Source organism: Leucopleurus acutus (genome assembly GCF_964270905.1).
Source record: "Leucopleurus acutus genome assembly, chromosome: 7".
NCBI lineage: Eukaryota > Metazoa > Chordata > Mammalia > Artiodactyla > Delphinidae > Leucopleurus > Leucopleurus acutus.
Window position 1 is genome coordinate 109,070,220 of NC_139150.1, and position 19,897 is coordinate 109,090,116.

The following is a 19,897-nucleotide window of genomic DNA, read 5'->3' on the forward strand; positions in this document are numbered from 1 at the left end:
AGGTTCAGACTCATTATCTCATTATCTGTTGTATCATTTTCTTTGCAGTGCTATAAAGAATGAGAGACATAGGAATTAAGATGTCAAAAGCAAATTTTCACCTTTCAAAAGTCTGAGTTGGAAGGGAGAGGAGTTCTTAAATCTCAAAGGGAATGCAAGGTTTCAAATATGTTTCATGTCACAAGTTGATTTTGACAGTGGTTAATTCTTAAATGTTAGGATAAAACCCAAAAGGTGCCTATACATGGATGTGAGTAGCAAAGCAGGGTAAGCTTTCAAAGGGACAGCTGCAGGAGTGATGAACAAAATTAAGTGATTTCATTACTGAAGACCATATGTCCAAGGAACAGAAATCCCTTTTGCTCAAACTGGGTACAACGGCTATGTGATCTCATACGACACAGAGCTCAGGATGGCTTGACGCTGCAGCTCCCAGATCTCATTCCCGTCTGCCAGCCATCATGGTGGTTTCCTCTTAAAGATGCTATCAATATAACTTCATTCCAGCCATCGCCCCCATATGAAGCAATGAGAAAGGAGTAACGCAATCATTTCTTCCTGGTTTTCTTAAGAGCGATGACAATTTTCTCCGCAGAGTCCTCTTCCATCACCCTCCCCAGCCCAGACCCCACCTCCAGCGGACTGCTTCTCAGGTCTCGCCAGAAATGGTCACATTTGGCTCCTAAACCAGTCACGGGCAAGGGGAATGGGATTTCTGTGATTGAAATAGGTTAATCACTGTCTGCACTAAAACAGGGGAGATCACCTTCCTCTATATTACATGCAGAAGAAGTAGACACGAATGCAAAATAGAAGGAGGAAATGAAAACTGTAGGAAATCAAGGGTATCCACTATTACATATTCCAAGATCCAAGAGAATGAAACAGAGCAGATGGATGTAGAATAGTTGGACAAGAGAACCATGTGCTAAGAAGGGTGAATACATTTTGTATCCAGTATTTAGAAAAGAAAAAGAATGTACAGAATTCTTGAAGATGCTGAGGATTAGTGAAAGTAACAAGACACTTGGAATATAACCTTTATCATAAAATCTCAGATCAGGCAACTAAGTGAAGTTTTGCAGAGATGTGATGAGCTCTACAAGTTTAGGCAAATAAAAGAGAATCCAGTCAGTGCGTTTGAAAAAAACACAGCCACTTCGAAACCTTTCATTGATAACATGTGCAGGAGTCTCCCTCGGTATCTGGGGTAGCAATAAAAACTGTGGTGTGTGACCATATGATAAAGTATGATAAAGTATAATAGCTCTTTATCAGAGCTATACTCTTTAATAGAGTATAATAGCTCTGTTGCTTTTCCCATTTCTGCCCCTGGACTAGGTTTCTGTCATCAGTGGAACCTACCTGGGTTTGGATTACATGAGCAAGCAAAATGGAGGTGAAGGTGGCATCATTATTAATATGTCCTCTTTAGCAGGTAAGGACAATTATCATGTTAATAATGATTTCTTACTGGTAATTGGGACCACAAAAGTAACTCTTCAAAGTGTATTTATTATCAACTCAGGTTTGAAATTGAAACTTGGTTTACTTTTTTTTTTTTACTGGTTCTATGGAATTTTCTGTTATATGATATCAGAAGTTCAAACTCTAAGTTTATTCCTATTATCTTAAATTGTGACTTTATCTTTCTGCAGTACTATTTAAAAAAAATGTATAGATATTTTCCTAGCGTTGCTATTTGTCAAAGGTTACTGTGAGATTCCTAAGCAGTAAAACATGTAAAAGCACCTTTGATAAGACTAAAAAGGACTGAAACAAAGTTAAGGTATCTCTAGTCCTGTGTGATTTTAGTAAGCGTGCCTAATTTTTCAATATGGCATATATAGTTAGTTCGGATATACTGTAGGGGAAGCCAGACTTGATCTCTACTTTCTCAGCCTCTCTGGCCCAGCCTGAGAATGAAATTGACATAAGATGGATCAACAAGGGCAAAGCGTACAGGTTTTCACACGTCCATGAGAGTCCCCACAGGAAAATGAAGACCCAAAGAAATGGCAAGGCCTCGCTGTTTATAAACTAGGTTGAACAAAGCAAGGCAACTGTGGGAAGGTAACTAAAATATATGGGGAGACTAAAGAAAGATAAAGTTATTTTAACAACGTCTGTACAGATGTCTCTTGGCCTTGACTCCTATCTCCAGCGATAAGGTTCCTTTTCTCCTGGTACCGGGACAGCATCTTTTACATGGGATTCTGTGTCCTGCTTTCAGGAAGAAAAGGGAGATTAAAGTGCTCCCTTGCATCTGCTGTTTTACAAGTGCCTTTAGCTCAAATTCACCCTTATGCCCATGTGACATACTTTGGGGTGGCATATTCCACCTCCCTTCAGTGCTAAACTGCAATAATAAATAGACCCAAAGGTGTAATGGTTTAAACATAGCGTAAGCTTATTCCTCACTCATATATCAGCCCAGGGCAAGGGAACCTCTTCTGTACGCAGTCTTTTGGGAAACCAGGCTGGCAGAAGCTCTTCAGCGTGGAGCTTCCAGGGTTACGCTGGCACTGGGGGACTCCTTTCTCTCCTACAGAAAGAGCAAGAGAACCCTGAGGAGGTGTGGCTCCTCTTCTAAATCCCAGCCCTGCAATGGCAAACCTCACTCTGTTCACATTCCTATAGGCTTTGACCTCATGGCTCACCTGACGACAGGGAGTCTGGGAAATGTAGTCTAGCTGTGTGTCTAAGGGTGGATGTCAGAGGAGAGCTGATCATCCTTGCCACAAAGGGCAATCCAAAATGTGTTTTATTCGGGGCAGTGTGATTTACGATCAGCTGATGTCGTCTTACTCAGTATTAGCTATAAACCTTTGGCAGGGACTTTTGGAGCAGAAAGCCTTTACTTTGAAAATTCTAGGAAAAAATCATTAATGGGTCTTGAATAGTTAAAGTGAAATCATGAAATTTTAGAACACTGACCAATATTGACAGCAAGTCTAAACTATTCGTGTCCAAAAAACAGTGAGACTTTCTTCAGTCATCGGGTTGGTTTCAGTTATTGTGGTAATTGCAGAATCGGTGTTCCTTGCCCCCCACCCCCCATCCTGTCCTCCACCTCCTGGCTGCAGTAGCACTGGGGGAGTCAGGTGACCACACTAGTGTCTGAGGCTCAGCGTTTTTCTCATTCCTCCAGGAATCATTGTCAGATGGTCTTGAAACCACTGTGAACTTAGCACGAGTGGAAACTTAGACATCTCCCTCTTCAGAAGTTCTCAAAAATAAACCCGCATCTCATTTTCTGAGTTGCTTCAAGACAAAAATGCCATCCTAGAGTTATTATAGCCCTGGTTCTATAAATTGTTCAGGGTAATCTGGTTATTTTTCCTAACATGTCATCTACTTATAAATTATAACATTTCAAGTCCAAGAGTACATTAAAAGATGAAAGCATGGGCAATACTTAAAAGAGATATTCAGCCCCAGAGAGGGCTAAAGTTTGGATTCTCAGAGGCTGGAACCCAAAAGGCAAATTGTCACGGCTAAATCTACACTATTTTGAAATGAAATCGTAAGAAAAATATATAAATGATTGGAGACTTAAGAAGAAATATTTAATAGTTTAATATAAATGTACAAAAGAACCTAGGGTGGTGATTAAGACATAATTCCATGAATTCTCTCTTAAAGTTAAGGGGGCTAGTGACACTGGAGAACCATGGACATCAGAGACTCTTGACCTTGTATCATTGGAGGCACTGGTTTCAATCTCAGGAAAGAGAGAAGGCCTCGGGGTTGAATCAATATAGGACTCTCTGGGAGAGCCTCTGTACCGGAAGAGGCTTACTTGCCCCAAAGAGCATGAATAGAGAAATGCAGGGTAGTACTGCCTTTTATCCAATAAAAATATTTAAATATATAGTAACAATTAACTTTCACTGAGCGCTCACCGTTTGCATGATACTCTTTTAAACACTGCGTATGTGTTCTCTCATTTAATACTCTCAACAGCACAGTGAAGTAGATTCTATAATCTTCATCTTGCAGATAAGGGAACCTAGCCTGGGGAGTGTAGGTTTCTTGCACAAGCTTACATGCAGGGAAGCGGGGGAGCTGCAGTTCTCATGCTAGCAGCCTGATACGTGATCCCCTACTCTTAACCACTTGATTTTCTCTCTCTTCTATCTATGAGTCTGTCAGTCTCTCTCTCTTTCTGTGTCTATCTTAGCCTAATTATAAAGAAAGAGAAACTGAATTCCTGTAAATTGATTAAGCCAATGCGATGTGCTAGTATCTTCAGGCCTCCTGGGCACTACTTGAATCTCAGGACTGTTTATTAAACCTTCAGCGAAAGCTTAAGCTATTGCCCCATTTGACACACACAGAGTAAAGCCCTGGAACCATTTGGGGAGCTTACCAACATCACAAGTCAAAACATGCCATAGAGAAGAGTAATTTAGGGATTACAATTAGATGTCCACTTGGCTTTCTTGCCTAAGAGCTTGCTTTGTCACAGTACCCATCCTGGGTGTGAATTTTCCTCTTAACCTATCTCAGAGCCAGTACTGGGAACCCTGTGTAGATCCTTCTCTAATCGTGCAAATAAAACAATGAATGGATATAAATTCAATGAAGAGACCACTTTGGCTTTGAATTACCTTTCTGACACTCTTACAGTCTAGTGAATAGCAGAACAGTCTAAAGTGGAGTAGTACTGACACATATACACTACCAAATGCAAAATGCATGGCTAGTGGGAAGCAGCCGCATAGCACAGGGAGATCAGCTCAGTGCTTTGTGACCACCTAGAGGGGTGGGATAGGGAGGGTGGGAGGGAGACGCAGGAGGGAGGGGATATGGGGATATATGTATACTTATAGCTGATTCACTTTGTTATACAGCAGAAACTAACACAACATTGTAAAGCAATTATACTCCAATAAAGTTACTTTTTAAAAAAACAAAGAAACAAACAAACAAAAAAAGCAAAGTGGTTCTCCCTCTGATATTCCTCCCAACAGGCAGGGTAACTCTGTTGATCATGGTTCAATAGTTCGTCTCTGTCCATTATACTTGATTGGGTACCTTCATAATGCCCGTCCTCCATACTTGTGGCATCTACACCATTTCCTTGTTGCCTCTGGCCAATCCAGACAGCCCCTGCTACCCCTCCTCTGACCCTGGGCTTTGTCACTGAGGTGTCCTCATCTCAGAAAGAGTATTAAAATGTATTGTCTTGAATTTTATCCACTCACCAAGAGCTTCTGTTCTTCCCATAATGAGATCAGTTTGATAAAAATACAGGATTTTGTAATAGTAGCAGAAGATAAATATAGACGTCTCACATCCTCATACTTTCCTCAGAAATAATATCAACAATTTTGTTCCCTTGAAGTTGGAGCATGTCGGCAGAGGTCAGATGACCAAAAACGTCTTTGAGGGGTTACTGGAGTCGAAGTAATTCTTTTTTTTTTTTTTTGACTCCTCAGCTTATATGAAGTATAATTGACAAATTTGTAGGAAGAGAGTTCTAATGCTTGCTTCCTCTGTGTTTTCCAAATATTCCTTCCTTACAGACTTTCCCTCTTTTCCCCTACTGCTCACTCTGTTGACGGAATGGTGGGTAATATTCAACCCAACCAGAGTCCATCCCATGATCTCTTGCACAGATCCAGTGGAATCATTTAGTGTCATAGTAAAACCTCAAGTTGACACACTGGTTTCGGCAGAGAAGTTAATGAGTAACGACCGCTGACGCAGACCGAGTATCAGATGCAATTAATAAGTTTAACAAACAGAGGAGTAGTTACAGGGGAGAGTGATTCCTCGGTGTATTGAGGGAAGGGTGTGCTTGTCCCTGGAAGCCCTGGAAGTTGTTCCAACCTCTGTTAACCACATAGATTCTTCTGTACAAGTTTTTGTCTATAAATACAATATATAAACCTGCACTCATTTTACCACATCCATCCTTAACTGTCAAACAAGAAAAAGTTGAACAAGAGAGAAGAGTGAAGTCTGGTTTAAAGCAGATAGACAGCTCTGCTCCCATGAGGCATCCCATAGGAGTCGAGTATGCTGCTTCTATACATAGTGGGAAAGGAAGAGTAGTCATCACAGGAAGAGTCTGCCCACCAACCCTGCTCCCACCTGCTCAGCTACTGAGGTCTTGGTGTTTGCTATGCCTCAAAAATAAGTCACTCAGTAGCATTGGTGAGTGACACCACGAAGGTCGTATCTGCTCTGAATTGAAAACACTAGAGTCCCAAGAAAATACCTGAAAATCTTAGAACTTGTTTAGCATGTCTTAAACCCAGCCCAGTGACATACTCACTTGAGCTCTAAGTTGTATCGACAACTATGTAATTACTTTGTGTTACAGTAGAAGAGCTCAAGTTACCACTTTAAATAACACATTCAAGTTAACCAAACGTGTTAAACATGGACAGAAGGGAAGTGGGGCTATGAAAGTAACTGGCAAAGTTTCTACCCCAAGAGCTATACGTGTTTCGTCAACATGGCAGCACCAGTTAGCGTGGCACAGGTGAAACAGAAGCACGATGAGAGGTACAAGGCTTTAGAACTCACATGGCCTGAAGAGCAGCTGGACTGGAATGTCACAGCAGACCAGAAATTTCAGGTAATCACGTGGTACAACCCTCTGCAACTATTTTTGCTTTAAAGAAGAGGGAGTAACATATTTAGCAAGTGCCAAGTTCCAGGCACTGTGATGAACTATTGGCTCTGTGATATCACATTGAACTTTTACAAATCCCTACAATAGAAGTCTGTTTAATTCTCTCCAATTTATAGTGGAACCACTCATCTCAAACAAGCTGCGTAACATGGGAAAGGTGGTGACGATTAGCAGTCGTAATAAAAGCAATTGTATGTTGCTCTATTTTAGTGTATATCGTACAATGGCTGAGTCTGCATTATTTGGATCTTAACTGGTCAGATGTCAACGGCTATGAGTACGTGGGCCACCTCCCTCGCTTAGTACCAGCGAAAGTCTTCGTGGTGTCCGTTTTGCTGTCCTATGGCTTAAAATTATTAAGAAGACACATACTAAAAGGAATCAGTAGGAAAGGCTAAATATTTATAAATTGGCCTTTTGAGGAATGGATAAAAGATGTAGGGTTTCCTAGCCATAAAGACTATTAAGAAAATGAATAGTCTTCTAGAATTCAACATGAGAGACATTACCTACGGGCTCTGTTTAGAGGCAGATTCTTCTGACTCAGTACGTCTGGGGTGGATCCCGCAATTCTGATGCTGATCCTTGACCCACACTTCGAGGAACCAGCCTCTAGTTTGCACAGGGACATTCTCTGAGTGGCTGAGAAAGCTCACCTTGGTTTCCTCTGATCACAGCCTAGGGGATAACTGAACTTTTAGGAAGGGGGATTGTGATGGGACCTTAGGGACAACTTTCTGAGAATTAACAATCCCTGGAAAGTGCTGCTGGGGTTACCTTTCTGGAAGGTAGAAAGATGTAGTCGTTCCGTGGAAGTTTATCCCACTTTTTATGTCAGGTCATACTTTAAGACATAATTTGTTAACGGCAAGCATGTGACTGGGGAGAAAAAGCAGCATCAGATAAGGTGTTCTGTTGTGTGGGAAAGCATCTAATAAGGAAGTCCACCAGTTACTTCGGTCCACTTTCTGCACAAACATAGATAAACGGATTCTCACCAGTTCTCTTTTTTTTCCTTATTAGAGAAGTGCTGGTTAACCACAGAAAGATGGGTAGACCGTTTCTTTTTTGATTTTAAAGAAAATGTGAGGAATTTCGACCCCTGCTTTTTAGCACAGCTGCTGAACTCAAGTTTTTATCATGCAAAGATCAGTATCCTTAGATTCTCAATTTCCTTTCCTAAGTTGAATTTCTTTAGCACTTCTGTATAGTCTATCTTACCTAGTTTCTATCCATTTAAAAGAAAATATGTTTAAGGATTCAGTACAACTGCCATCTGAGCAGATTTCAGTTTTTTGCACAAAAACTTTTTGAGCGATTTACCTCCTGTGAAATGTAGATATTAAAGTTATCTTTTGTAAATACAGGTAGAAAGAATATTAAAGATAGAGGAACTAATGTGGAAAGGGAAATGGTATTTTACTTTTCCAAATGCCTTCTTTATTTGTTCTATAATTACATGTGTCATTTTCAAGTATTTAAAATTTTTTTCATAATTATCCCATCAGTCAGTGCCATTTGGTGTTATTATCCTGAGTGGCTGTAGAAAATATTTCTCTGTTTCGTGGGTAGAATTTCTCCCTCTGTTGATATTATTTTTCTTAATCTACAGTTAGGACGGACATAAACCTGCAACTAAATTACACGTGTTGTATTTTGGAGAGAGAGCCATTTCACAATTCTTTAAGTAAACTTGCAGAGTGCTGGGCCCAGAATAAATAAGTATTGAAAATCTATTCTTAACTTTTTAAATATAAGGCATCCATTTTTAAGCACAATTAAGGATTCCCCACATCAAACAAAACGACATTTTTTTAGAGACTGTTCTCTCATGGTCTCAGTCCTTTGTTGTGTTATTCTTAAATCCTTTAACATGAAGGCAAAATAATTTTGCTGTGCATATGGGAATTAATTTGCAAGATTTTAAAAAATCCAAATTAATTCCAGCAACTGGGCCTGTAGTCACTATCCTGGCAGAACTCCCTGTGAAGTCAGATGGGGTGATCTGGATGGTCAGATATCAAAGCTCTACCCTAGCCCTGCGCCAGGGGCTCTCAATAGAGCAGATTTAAAATACTACGTCAATATCCTTTGTATTTAAAGTAACTAAATACATAGTTCTTAAATGGATGCACTTCTGTAATACTTTTGAATTAGGATTAGCGAGAGTCCACGGTTTGCCAAGGTTCAGAAACCAAACCCAGTTAGGATGCTGTGCCAGATTTGTGGCATTTTAGTGCAAAAGACACATTTTCATAAAAAGGTACAATGTGGATAAACAGGTAAATAAAACAATAAATAAGACTTGAGATGTTTCATCTTTAGGAAAAATGATTACATTTATATAAAGATAATGGCAAATAGTAATGCTTTTTATGTGTCAGGCACAGTTTTAAGTATTTTATGTAAATTAGCTCATTCAGGACTCAGAATAGCTACTATTACTACTCTATTTCACAGAGGAAAAACACCATGGTAGGCAGCAGTAACCCCTCCAAAGGTAACAGAGCTCATTGTGGTGGATTCAAGATTTGAGATCAGCCAGTCTGGCACCCAAAATCCAAACTACTGTGCTACAATCTGTCTCGACCAATTCAATTAAAAGGACATTTTTAAATGGCTAAGTAGTATAAGAAATAACATTCTGGCCAAATGGTGATCCTCCCCTTGGTTTTATACATTTCAACTAACTATTTAAAACATGTTTTCATTATATTTGGCACTTATTTGGTACCAAACACGTATTTCTAAAATGAATTCACTCCTATAAAACCTTTTGAATTAGCACACACTGTATTTTAAGGGAAGAAAACTAAATTTCCCATCTCAAGACAGAGTAAAAGATCTTGGCTGGACATCTGGAATTCAAATTTGAAAATTATGTGTGTGTGTGTGTGTGTGTGTGTGTGTGTGTGTGAGAGAGAGAGAGAGAGAGAGAGAGAGAGAGAGAGAGAGAGAATGAGAATGAAGGAGGCATGGAGAGAATGAATTTCATCCATAGGAGTGGATAAGGTCACCTAAGGAAAGAGTGCACATAGAAAAGCAGAGAGGACCAGGACCGGCTCTTGGGCCCCCAGCCTCTTTGTGGGTCTGGTGGAGGAGTAGGAGATGCTAGTGAGGGTGAGGTGGCAGGACACCAGCGTAAGGAGGGAGGTGTTTCAAGGAGAGCATCATGAACTGTGCTGGCTGCTACTGAGCAAAGTATCAAGCAAGATGAAGACCTAGCCTTAGCAGACGCCCGTCACTGGCAACCGCCACAAGATCTGTTGCACTGGACTGGTCAGAGGAAAGCCTGGTTAGGGGGAGCTGTGGAGCAGTGGAGAGGCAGCTGGAGAAGGAAGTGAAAGCAAGAAGGCTACTATTTTTAGATGAGTGATTTTGAAATGTTAATATCTCAAAGAAAAGCCATTCTCTTTTGATTCTGCACATGATAAAAGTAACCACTCTAGGCTTCTTAAAATAGTCCCATCTTTAATTTCTGCAACATGATGCTTAGCTTGTTTTCTTCCTACCTCCAATGGTTCATCCTTCTCAGTCTCTTGCCCCGTCATCCTCCTCTACCATGGAGGGCTGCCATGTATAGTTGTGCAGGTTGTAAACTGCAGGAACTCTGTGGGGCACAATCTCCACAAACTACCACATGAGTGGTGTCCCCAGAGTCATATCAGACACACCCTGAACAATTCTCTGAGCTGACCCTTATTACTAGCCTCAGAACAGGTTTTTATTTGAAGCACATGGAAACATTATATGTTGGTGCTGCAGGTCTAAGGTTGGTAACAGAGGTATGGCTAAACAATACGATACTGAAGTTGACCACAACAGCAGTAATGTTATATTTGGAAGCGAGAAATGGATCGTGAGACCCAACAGAAAATGTTGGATTTCTGAAAAATTTCCACCCCAACTAAAATCATTGTCAGAAAGAAAAACCTTAAAAAAAGCCTCAAAAAAAAAAAAAAAAAAAAAACCCTTTTCTCTCTCCCTTTAGCCTCCCTTTTCAAAGCAGCAAACTGAGGGAGAGAGAGCAAACTTCTACACTGAAAGTCAGTTGGCAAGTTGGGGACAAAATCCCACACATCTTTACCTGTCTGAAACATAAGGAGCCACAGTTAAAATCTACATGTACTGGGGAGATAAAGAAAAACTCTCTACTTAACTAAATTAACTACAACTTGCCTAAATAAAATAATTGAAAAACAGAATTCTCTTTTTTTGTAAGACCCCAAACTGAATATATCTATCAAAAGAGCAATGCATATGCAATTGATAGGTATATCCTTACAGTGTAATACCATTCAGAAAAAAAAAAGGAAGAAAGAGAAAAAAAAAAAAGGAAGAAAGAGAAATGAGCTATTGATACACATTACAACATGGATGAATCCCACAAGAATTACCCCGAGTGAAAGAAGTCAGACAGAAAAGTTTACACTGTATGATTACATTTATATAAACTTCTAGAAGAGGCAAACTAATCTATAGTGACACAAAACAGATCAGTGGTTGCTTAGGGGAAGGGGAAACGCAGAAGGACAGGATGATGGGGCACAAGGAAACTTTCAGGGGATGGCTGTGTTCACATCTTGATTGTGGTCTTGGTTTTGTGGGTGTAGACCTATGTCAAAACGTATCAAACCACACACTTTAAATATATGCAGTTTATTGTATGCCAGTTATACCAAAAAGCTGGAAAAATATCTTAAAAGGATGCCTGATTTCTGAATGTCTGAAATGGATTTATGCAGCCTTTGATCTAATGCCAGAGAGTGAAAGCAATGCAAGAGGAAACATTCTGCAGGACTGCAGTGAAAAATGTCATTGGAATGCCACGAGAGTCATAAAGCTAAGTGCCACTCTAAAAATGCAAACAAATTCTGATTGCATCTGCAATTCTTCCTTTAAAGGAAAGTATGTGTTTTGCAGCTGGCTTCTTAGACAGAACCAACACAACAGTATTTGCTCTCTTTTGCTGCTGTGACACTTTGAACCAGTTTGGGTTCAGAAGTTCAGTGCCTCCACATGCATAACAGAAATTCATTCCCATTCATCTTTGACATCCTTGTGTTTTTTGTGGCTGTCAACAGCTCATCTCTGACTCAGGTTCACTCTGCATTTCCTGCTGTCCGTGAATGCCACCTACAACCACTACCTTGGTCTCATAAACATTGAAGGAGCGGGTAGAACAGTGACTAACTTACAAGAACAAGAAGCAGCAACGCCTGGCTGCACCTGTTTATTGTCTTTATCTCGATCTGCTAATACACCTGTTCACCCTGTGGAAGCATCATGAATTCTTGTTGACTGACACTGACAAACTTAATTAACTTACACACGCTACTGAACAGACAAAACAAAACAAAACAAAACAAAAAGAGAACCACGTTACAGTACTTTGAGATCATTGGGAGGACGCACTCTGTGTGATCTACCATCCCCAGGGATTTAAACTGCTCTTGAGCAAACGTACTTCATAAATTGAGACCTGGCAGGCACCCAGGGAGTGGTTAAGGTCTGCCATTATTACTGCACTTTGGTACAACACGCTCACCATCGGTGGGGTTCTGGGACTAGTTAGCTGAGTGGAGATGACCACGTCTCAGCAGAATCATTTAGTAGTATCATGACATTTGACATTAATGACATTAAAGTAATCAGGGATCGCTCTTCCTTGGAGAAATCACAAATTTTAAAAATGGTAGAACGCGTTAACTCAAGAAATTAGTTAAAAGCCAAGATGTACAAATGGCTCTAGTTAAAAGTTTCACTGTTGATTGAGACAGAGAATTGACCATTATGAGAAATAAGCTTGATAGTGATAATAACTACAGAAAAATCAGTTTTTCTTGTTTTGTTTCTTCTGGTAGCGGGGAGCGGGTAACGTCGGGCTGGGAGATAGAGGGGAAAAGATGCCATACCTGCTGCAGTACCACTTTTTCTCCACACCATGGATTTAATCATAATTTTGAGCAGTTACTATTGTGTGTAAATGGAAAATTAAGCCAATTCTAAAGCTGCTTGAATTCTGTTGCTGAGTACATAATTATGAAAGGAAATAAAATAGGATCAAACATTTTTATTTCTGACTTTCTTTTCCTAAGTCATGGGATGAGAAGATCTAGGCATCTGCTACAGATCAGAATCAAAAGAAGTTAATTAACTTTTAATTTTCTTAAACACTTAGCGGCATTGTTCAGTGCAATTCGTGACAGGGAAATGCTTACCAACTTATAACGAAGACAAATAATACTCTCCAGATCCCGCTTAAGCAGTTTAAAGTCCTTCAGCCATTTGGAAGCCTTAAAAAATAAAGAATATACACTTTTTAAAAATCCAGACATAAAAACTGAAAATTAGATAGTAACTTACTGGATTTCAAGATGATTCTTTCGGTGTTTTAGATAACACTGACTTCTCTTGTCTTCATCAGGGAAGCAGAAAAACTTATGTATCACTCTTGGCTACATCCCTAGGCGGTAGCTTACTGACCATAAATTTTGGACAGTATAGTAGAGGTTATAGGAGGAATAAACTATGCCTGGACTAGTGAGTTTTACAAAACTGTCCAGTGATTACCTTAGTGTATTTTCTAGATTAATCTTAAAATGGAACAGGCACAAATTATTCATTTTCATAGCAAGTATTGGGGTTTGTCTGCTCATTTTTTTAATAAAAGTGTTTTTGTTTTTTATTTGTTTGTCTCAGGGCTGATGCCTGTTGCACAACAGCCTGTTTATTGTGCTTCCAAACATGGCATAATTGGATTCACACGCTCGGCAGCGGTGAGGATACAACGACCGCAGTGTCTCTTTTTCTCTTTTCTGCACATATGTGACGCATGAGTTCTATGAAGTAGAGGGGAACAGGGTCAGAATTCAATACATCTGGATTAAAGATAGAAAAATAAGTTCTACTTCAATATTTATTATTAAAAAATAGTTTTCAGATCATGTAAAGGACTAAATATAGAATAGATAATTTTATTTTACTTTAACATGAAATTAGCCATCTTATTTATTTACTTTATTTATTTATTGGCCTCATAACACGGCATGTGGGATCCTAGTTCCTGACCAGGGATCAAACCTGTGCCCCCTGCACTGGAAGCACAGAGTCTTAACCACTGGACTGCCAGGGAAGTCCCTAGAATAGATAATTTTAAAATGAAGTAGATTCTAAACATAGGTTACTGAAAAATATCCTTAAGGGTAAAAAATGGGAAGATATTCCTTATTTTTTTGAAATTGACTCCAAATTTAAAAATCATTAACTTAAGACTTCCTTAAACAGAATATACAGTATGCTCCAGGTGTTACTTGTCCCTGAAGATATGGTAAAAATGAGTGAGAGCGTGGAGAATGGAAGGAGGGGTGCGGCCAGAGTTTACCTGATAGGGTTGTCAAGGATGCTGTCTCCATGGAGACCTAGGGTAAAAGTGTACAGAGCTTAGGAAACTATTTTAGAACTTACTGACCACATGCATTGATAGCATGAAGTGCCTTTTTATAATAACTGGAAAAAAAAAAAAGGGCAAGCTTGAATGGAGCCTGATGAGCAAGGGGAAAGGAGCATGTGATTGACTGGAGATGTAAGCAGAAGCCAGACGAAAGGCGGCTTATGAGTCAGGGTCATGAGCTTGGATTTTATTCTAAATACAGCCGTCAATGGGTTTTTTCTGCACAGGAGTGACAAGATTATATTTCCATTTGAAGAAGACCATTCTATCCGCTCTTTAGAGAATGTATGGGAATTCCCTGGCAGTCTGGTCGTTAGGACTCCCACTGTCAAGGGCCTGGGTTCAATCTCTGGTCGGGGAACTAAGATCCTGCAAGCTGCGTGGCAAGGCCAAAAAAAACCAAAATAAGACATAAAAAGAGAGATTCAGAAAGAATGTATGAGAGAGGACAAGTGCAGAAAAGGAAAGAGCAGTTGGGAGACCTCTACGGTGGTTAGTCTAGGTGAGATGGAGAGAGCGGCCAGATGAACAGGAAATCATTGATAACAAGAAACGCTAAGGATAGAGAAAGCAGATGGTGAACGGTAAATGTTCAGTCAAAAAGGAAGATTGGCAGCTCTCACACTCTTAATTAAAATTGCTTGGAAATTTTAATTTAATTTGCAAAGACTTAATCTTTAATTCAACTTTTAATGAACATATAACACTACTACAAAGCAAAGTAAATCAAAGCGAAGACCAGAACTGTTGCATTTACAGTTATAAGACTGGACACTGTACAGCTGATGCTCATTATTTGTTAGTTATGTTCTATAAATTCACTTGCAAACACTGAATTAGAGGGTACTAAACTGTTGCTCATAGGGGAAATTCAGGGTTAAGTTCCTTTGAACCTCTGGCTACAACATTTTGAATAACCAATCAACACATAGCCTAGTTTTATGTATATTTCTGTTTAAAGACACCTTATTTAATATGCATTGTGTTTAATATGTATTGTATTAGCATGGCAAACAGCATTTATACCTCATGCCTGAAGGAAGCTCCTCTAACACGTGTATTTTATCCATAGGCACACTGCAGCCTTCTTGCACTTAGAAATACTAGACAGCACTTCAGCACTATGCCTTGAAGACATTTCAGATAGCAAAATCATCAACACAAGCACAAAGATGAGAAAAACATGGGCAAGTACCGCGAAAAGGACACTTGTTCATGGTGTAAGAGCTGAAACAAGGAAGCAGAGCATTGTTTTATTTGACCTTGGTCCACATCAGGCAACTCAAATTTCTTATTACTCTGTGCTTGTCCACAGAAAACCTTGAAAGCACCACAAGTATTGATTAGGGGGGTTATGAATGAATGTTAGCAAGAAAGCAAATGGAATCCACAAATAATTGACTTACATTTTGTTTTATAAATAGTTCAAATAAAAGCCAAAGAAGGTTAGTCTAAAAATAATTAAAATTGTCTTCCAGATAGTGCAAATTACTGAGTGTCTTTAGAATCAATCAAAGTCCTAAAATTTTCCACTAACAGTATTTTTTAAGTAAGTATTCTCTTTAAAATACAACCCCAATTTCAAAGAAAACTTGGGATATCAATTCTAAGCCTCAGCTTCTTACCTTCAGCTGCCTGCAGTGTTCAGTAGATAAGAGCACTTTAGATAATCAAGTATTTTCAGGAGTCGCCCAGTAATATTGATATTTTAAAAAAAGTAATTAGGTGAGACTTGCAAGAATTAGTTCAGCACTTTAGTTATGTATTCTTTTACTTTCTGCCACCAGTCAGCCTTACCATTGTCATCATTATATAGCTAGAAGGACAGCTGTCTAGTACTTTTCACATCAGCATCTTTTAACTAGCTTTAATTATCAGTTTATCCTATGTTATACATTTACAAAACTCCTGAAATCTGCAACCTTCTACTTCCAATTGGCAGATGGCTGCTAATCTCATGAACAGTGGTGTGAGACTGAATGCCATTTGCCCAGGCTTTGTTAATACACCCATCCTCAAATCCATTGAAAATGAAGAAAACATGGGACAATATATAGAATACACGGATCATATCAAGGATATGATGAAATACTATGGAATTTTGGAGTAAGTAAAACTATACCTATCTTCCTTTATACAATGGAGCAAAGTGCTATCTAGACATAAGCAATCGAAAGGAAAAAAAATTAGCTTTTAAATTTGAGAAACTCATGCAAGCTTCAAAGTTTTGGTTTGACAAAATCTCTGAAAAAAAATACTTTTTCTGGGTTTCCGAATAGAATATGTTGACACATCATGAATTTTGCTGTTAGGTATAAAGAATGCATCATTAATACCTTCAACCATAATCAGATACTTTTTTTTAAAGGTGATGTTTAGTTGTCTTTGGAAGCAATGATACCTTATTTGCCTAAATTCCAAGCAATATTCATATATACCCTTTGTGAAATTAAATATGCCCCCCTAACTTCAACCACTTTCCTAGAAACAACTGGTCAACACACGTTTGGGGAACCATGTCTGAGTTAGAGCAGTTGGCGTCTCACAGGACAGAGTCATCTGGATCTAATCCTGACTTCACCACACTCACCATGAACTTATCCATCAACCTCTACTTACCTTGATTTTCTTGCATGTAAAATGGGGATAATACTAAAACAAACTTAGGGGACTTTGTAAAGTCCACAAATAAGTTGATATATGTAAGGTACTTAAAACAGTAGCAGATAAATAATAGACGCTCAATAAATGTTAGTTACAATTCTTCAAATTTCTACTCTAATAAACATTTCTATCTGATAAGTCTAAATTCTACTGATAGGTTAAAGATGGAAAAATAATCATTTACTCAATGTAAATAATAAATATAAATTTATGAATCCTTCCTATAAAATAACAGAAGGGTGGGTGTGGAAATCTACCACTAAATTTATAATTTAGTCATCTAATTGAATAAAAAACGAAAGTAGCAATAGCTTCATGATATACATTTCCCTATTACATGTTAAAGGTGATAGATACTTCAAAAATAACTCAAGACGATGTGATAATTATGCCTCATTCTTTAATTTTAAAACCCTGATGTTTCCTTTATTTTTAGCCCATCAATGATTGCCAGTGGATTAATAACACTCATTGAAGATGACACTTTGAATGGGGCTATAATGAAGATCACAACTGCTAAGGGAATTCATTTTCAAGATTATGATACAACCCCATTTCACACGAAAGCTCCGTGACCATCTTATGTGTCAGCTTTAGCCGAAAATAAGCACAAATGACTTAGACCACATCTTCATTTGAATACAGCTTTTTCAATGAAATGTTATCGCTTGAAGCTTTCCTTTCATGCACGTGATGTTCATTTTTTCTAAATGATTAGTTAAGTATATAGATTTAAAAAATGAGGAACTATCAAAAATATGACGTGGACCAAAGCTAGGTTTTGACCTTTATAGCCTAAGTAATGATTAAAACAAAGGATATTCCAGGAATATTCTGCCTTGCAGAAAATATATTTAAATTTGTGATTCATAAATGTTAATGTTTTTCAGAACATCATTTTAAAGGAGATACTTGAATTGTTATTTATATCAAACCAGATGTGAAAAACTCATTTTGTTTCTATGTTCGCACTTTAAAAGAAGGAAGCTACCTACAACGGCAAATATTTAGTAACAATAACTTTTACTTATATACCATCTTTCAGCCGAATAGTTCAGCTCTTTGAGGATGTGCCACCTTTGGGAGCCCGTAGGTAAGGAATAAATTACAGTGTGAATATATCCTAAATGAAAAATCTAATGTATGGAAAAGTGACAGAAATGAACTGGCTGAGATGTTAATCCACAGTTCAGCCTCCCATCTGGGGAAAACATTTCTTTCCTCTCTGCTTACTTTAAGAATTTTGACTACAAAAATCTCAGGAATTAAACTCTTAATAGTTACAGCAAAAAGGATAGTTAGTGCTCCTAAAACAAGCTTGTTAAGAAAAAAATACAAATGTAATTTTTTTCAGATTACTTCTTTATTTGTACCAATTTCAAAAATGCCTACTTTTCAATAAAACTTTTTTTTTCTAATCTTCAGAAGTTACTTAGTGTTCTATGTATAGCTACTGAGAGAAGGAAACCAATTTTGTCAACACCTCAACTGAAGATGCTTTTGTGTTTTCAAAGCGGTAATAACAAGAGGTAAAAATAGGTGTGATGTTTTGCCATTTTCCTTGTCAGGTATTTTAAGACAGGATCATTCAATGCACCTGCTTTGGGTAACATGATGTGCAAGCAATAATTAATGCTAATAATAGTGAAAGCACAAGATTTCCAAATCAATCATTTCTTCATAGAAATACTGTAGAAGTAACACATTCTGCCTGCTAACTCCAAAGCTCCCAGGTGGGAGCAAAATCCATCCACGTGAGATTAATAAGGATTTCCTAGAGATATTGGCAGGTTGTCAGATCTTGCTCTGTTTTAATTCTGCCACAGAGAACTGTTGCCTTCACTTCTAAGGAGTGCATTGAATATGAGTGACTGTTGTCTAGATGTCCACATAACTTCTTTGAAAAACACCAAGTAGTGAACATCTAAGAGAAGTTGTAAAATTAGGCACAAACTTGTTCAAACCTTGTGGCAGTAACTAACCAGTCGATGATATAGGTATGAGGAATATCATTTATCTCAACTCTTTTTTCCATGGTAATGTTCAAAGCTATAGCTTAAACTTTTCATTTGCGGATAAGTCTTTGCACTGCCGGCCTTCAATATACTTTGTGCTTTGAATTATTGTTTTTAAATCAATAAACTATGCAGACATTTAAAACCACATACTGAGTAGAACTGAAAAAAAATGCATTATATTTTTAAAAGTTATTTTTACATTAAAATGTATCTTATATAAATAGCTTTAAATAAATCTATAATGTTATAGGTGTAGAGCCCTATATCAAGGGCACAGGACAAAAATCTCCGGAATTAACTGAGCCCGCATAGCGACTGTTGCCATGGGCTCTCCTGACCTAAACCGGACAGCCCTCGAGTCCATATTAGGTAAAATATTCACCATGTAGCAACCATGTAGCATCCTGACCAATCACCTAATGCCATCCTGCCAGCAGGAATTTTCTTTGTCTTGAGGCTATAGAAGTTGGCTACTAGCCCACAAAGGGGGTCGGCTCTCCCTGGTCCATCAGGAAGCTGACCCCTGTATTCCCTGCACCCCTCACTAACTCTGCTCTTTGTTCTCAATAAACTCACTCTCATCTAAAATACTTTGTGTCTGGAAACTCTTCTTCCAACCCACGCACGGACCACAACAATAGGGTACCTCTATTTACTGGTTAAGAAAAAAATAAATATTAAATTTGCAGCGGGGGGAGTCTTAATTTCCTTAATTGAATTTTTCAGTGAAAACCCTAATGTAAATAATTTTTTTCAAACCTATTTTTCTTAATAAATGAAGCAGGGCTCCCAGCGCAGCAAAACTAAAAATATGTTGGCACTGAAAAAAGATTAAGAGACTGGATAATGCCATTGAAATATTCAACACAATTGTATAAAATTATAAACATAATTTTAAATATTTGCAGTACCATTTAAAATACAAGTGATTATGTGATGATTTCAGTCTAATTTTGCCCTATCTGTTTATAAATTTGGGATACTGAAGAGGTCTGAAAGTATACACTTCTAATTTAGGTCATTTCACAAATTAAGTATCATTTGTAAATAGCTTTTTACTTACATTAGAATTTCAGAACTCAGTTTACCGGTGCTCAGGAAAAATGAGCAGAT

The 19,897-nt window shown here is 38.3% G+C and overlaps 1 protein-coding gene across 1 annotated transcript in view; it reads left to right on the forward strand.

Annotated features, from left to right (window-relative positions):
* HPGD (15-hydroxyprostaglandin dehydrogenase) overlaps positions 1–18,173 on the forward strand; it is a 28,426-nt gene extending 10,253 nt beyond the window's left edge. The window contains exons 4-7 of the mRNA XM_082842277.1: positions 1,342–1,438; positions 13,352–13,428; positions 16,045–16,208; positions 17,203–18,173. Coding sequence (XP_082698403.1) covers positions 1,342–1,438; positions 13,352–13,428; positions 16,045–16,208; positions 17,203–17,341 — 477 coding nt within the window. The 3' untranslated portion in view covers positions 17,342–18,173. The remainder of the gene's footprint in view (positions 1–1,341; positions 1,439–13,351; positions 13,429–16,044; positions 16,209–17,202) is intronic.
* The last annotated feature ends 1,724 nt before the right edge of the window (positions 18,174–19,897 follow it).